The 1,574-nt window shown below is 45.4% G+C and overlaps 1 protein-coding gene across 1 annotated transcript; it reads left to right on the forward strand.

The window, feature by feature from the left end:
- Positions 1–810: 810 nt before the first annotated feature.
- On the forward strand, positions 811–1,545 carry SARC_15802 (hypothetical protein; the record flags this gene model as incomplete). The annotated part of the gene is made up of 2 exons (XM_014290085.1): positions 811–989; positions 1,205–1,545. Coding segments are annotated over 2 exons (520 nt in total), but the record flags the coding sequence as incomplete, so codon positions are not given.
- Positions 1,546–1,574: the final 29 nt, after the last annotated feature.

Below are 1,574 nucleotides of genomic sequence, written 5' to 3' on the forward strand. Positions count from 1 at the left end.
TTACATTTGTAGACTCTAAAAGGCGCATGCTATACATTACAACTCGCAGCACGAAAAGTGACTCTGGGTGGGTGGATAACCTAGGAAAAGGTTTGACAGAGGCCAATTTGCGATTGAATGCGGAGGAAGTCGGTGCCAATAGCAGAGCCAAGGACAAGGCGGCAGATAGTACTGTATTACAACGTGAGCTGTCAGAGGACATAACCGGGCTGTCTGACAGGTAAGAGTATCGTATCGTCAAGGACATCACTGGAATGTCTGGCGGAGGTCTCTTGATACCATGTTTACACCACATTGAAAATGGGCACCTAACACAAACCATTTGCCATAGCCTGCTGGTTTAATTTAGAAGGCTATGCATTTGATGAGCGATATTTTAATATTTAACATTTGACACTTTGACACTTGACACTCGACCATTGACATATGACATCTGATATCAGCAACTTGGCACGCGACATAGTCGGATCAGGTCAGTTGGGGTAGTGAAAGCCCTAGGTTTGCCTCGCGTTGTTGTACATAAAAAAGTTCGATTTTAGCATAAAACCCTAAAAACCAAAACCCTAAAAGCTAAAACCACAAAATTAGTCTCGGATGCTCCTTCCCATACCATCCCTCGGTCAGTCCTATCTTTCGCATGTGGATCTCTGCCTTGCATGCAAATATCATACAGGGTCTCCCATACTTCACAGTACCGGCGTACTTAAACCCAATACAAACCATAAAACCATCATTCAGACAACAAGAATTTGTAAAATCCACTTACAAATTCGTATATAAAGCTACATTTTTTTATTAAATCCCTCATAGTGCAATGGAACTTGGAGATGGCACGGGAGTGTTCAGTCGGCCTGCAACTCCCGGAATTGCAGGAGATCAAAGCGGGACAGCAGGGGTGCCACATTTGGCGCCGAATCTAAATATAGAGGGGAGTCGGAGTTCAACCCCATCTTGGGCCGGTGAGTCACAGGCGCAGGCGCAAAAATCAGGTATCACGATTTTAAACAATCAACCTCTTGTAGGTAGCACGAGATAGTTTGGAGCGTAGCTTGAATGTCTGAAGAAGTTGTGATAGCCTGCGTATCGTGTGTATAGAATTTATTCCTAATTTTAAACATGATGCAGACCTAGTTTGTGTCATCTCTGCATATCTAAGGAATCCCCAGTTCCTGATAAATAAGTTCTTGCAACCCTACGCTTTCAGATAGGAACTCCAACGCGAATGGGGACACCGACGCGAATGCGAAAGCCAATACCGACCCAAAACCAAAATCAATCCCAAACCAAATCCCAAACCCGAATATCGGAATGGGTATAGGCATGGGGGGTAGTGTGGGGGTGGGCGATGCTATGCGTCAGGATTCCCTGAAGGAGATGTATGAGAGTCACTGCGCTATTGTTTGGCACGAACGCCTCACGCATGTTGAAGCTACGCTGCTGTGTGATATGCTGCTGCTGTACGAAACCGAGTTGGCGGCCTGGCGCAATGACGAGAAGAGCTCCAATGTGTCGGAACAGGTACGACGGGGCTGTATTGTGTGTTAGTAGGGAAAGATATGACGTTTATATATATA

The sequence above is a fragment of the Sphaeroforma arctica genome (genome assembly GCF_001186125.1).
Source record: "Sphaeroforma arctica JP610 unplaced genomic scaffold supercont1.6769, whole genome shotgun sequence".
Taxonomy (NCBI): Eukaryota; class Ichthyosporea; order Ichthyophonida; genus Sphaeroforma; species Sphaeroforma arctica.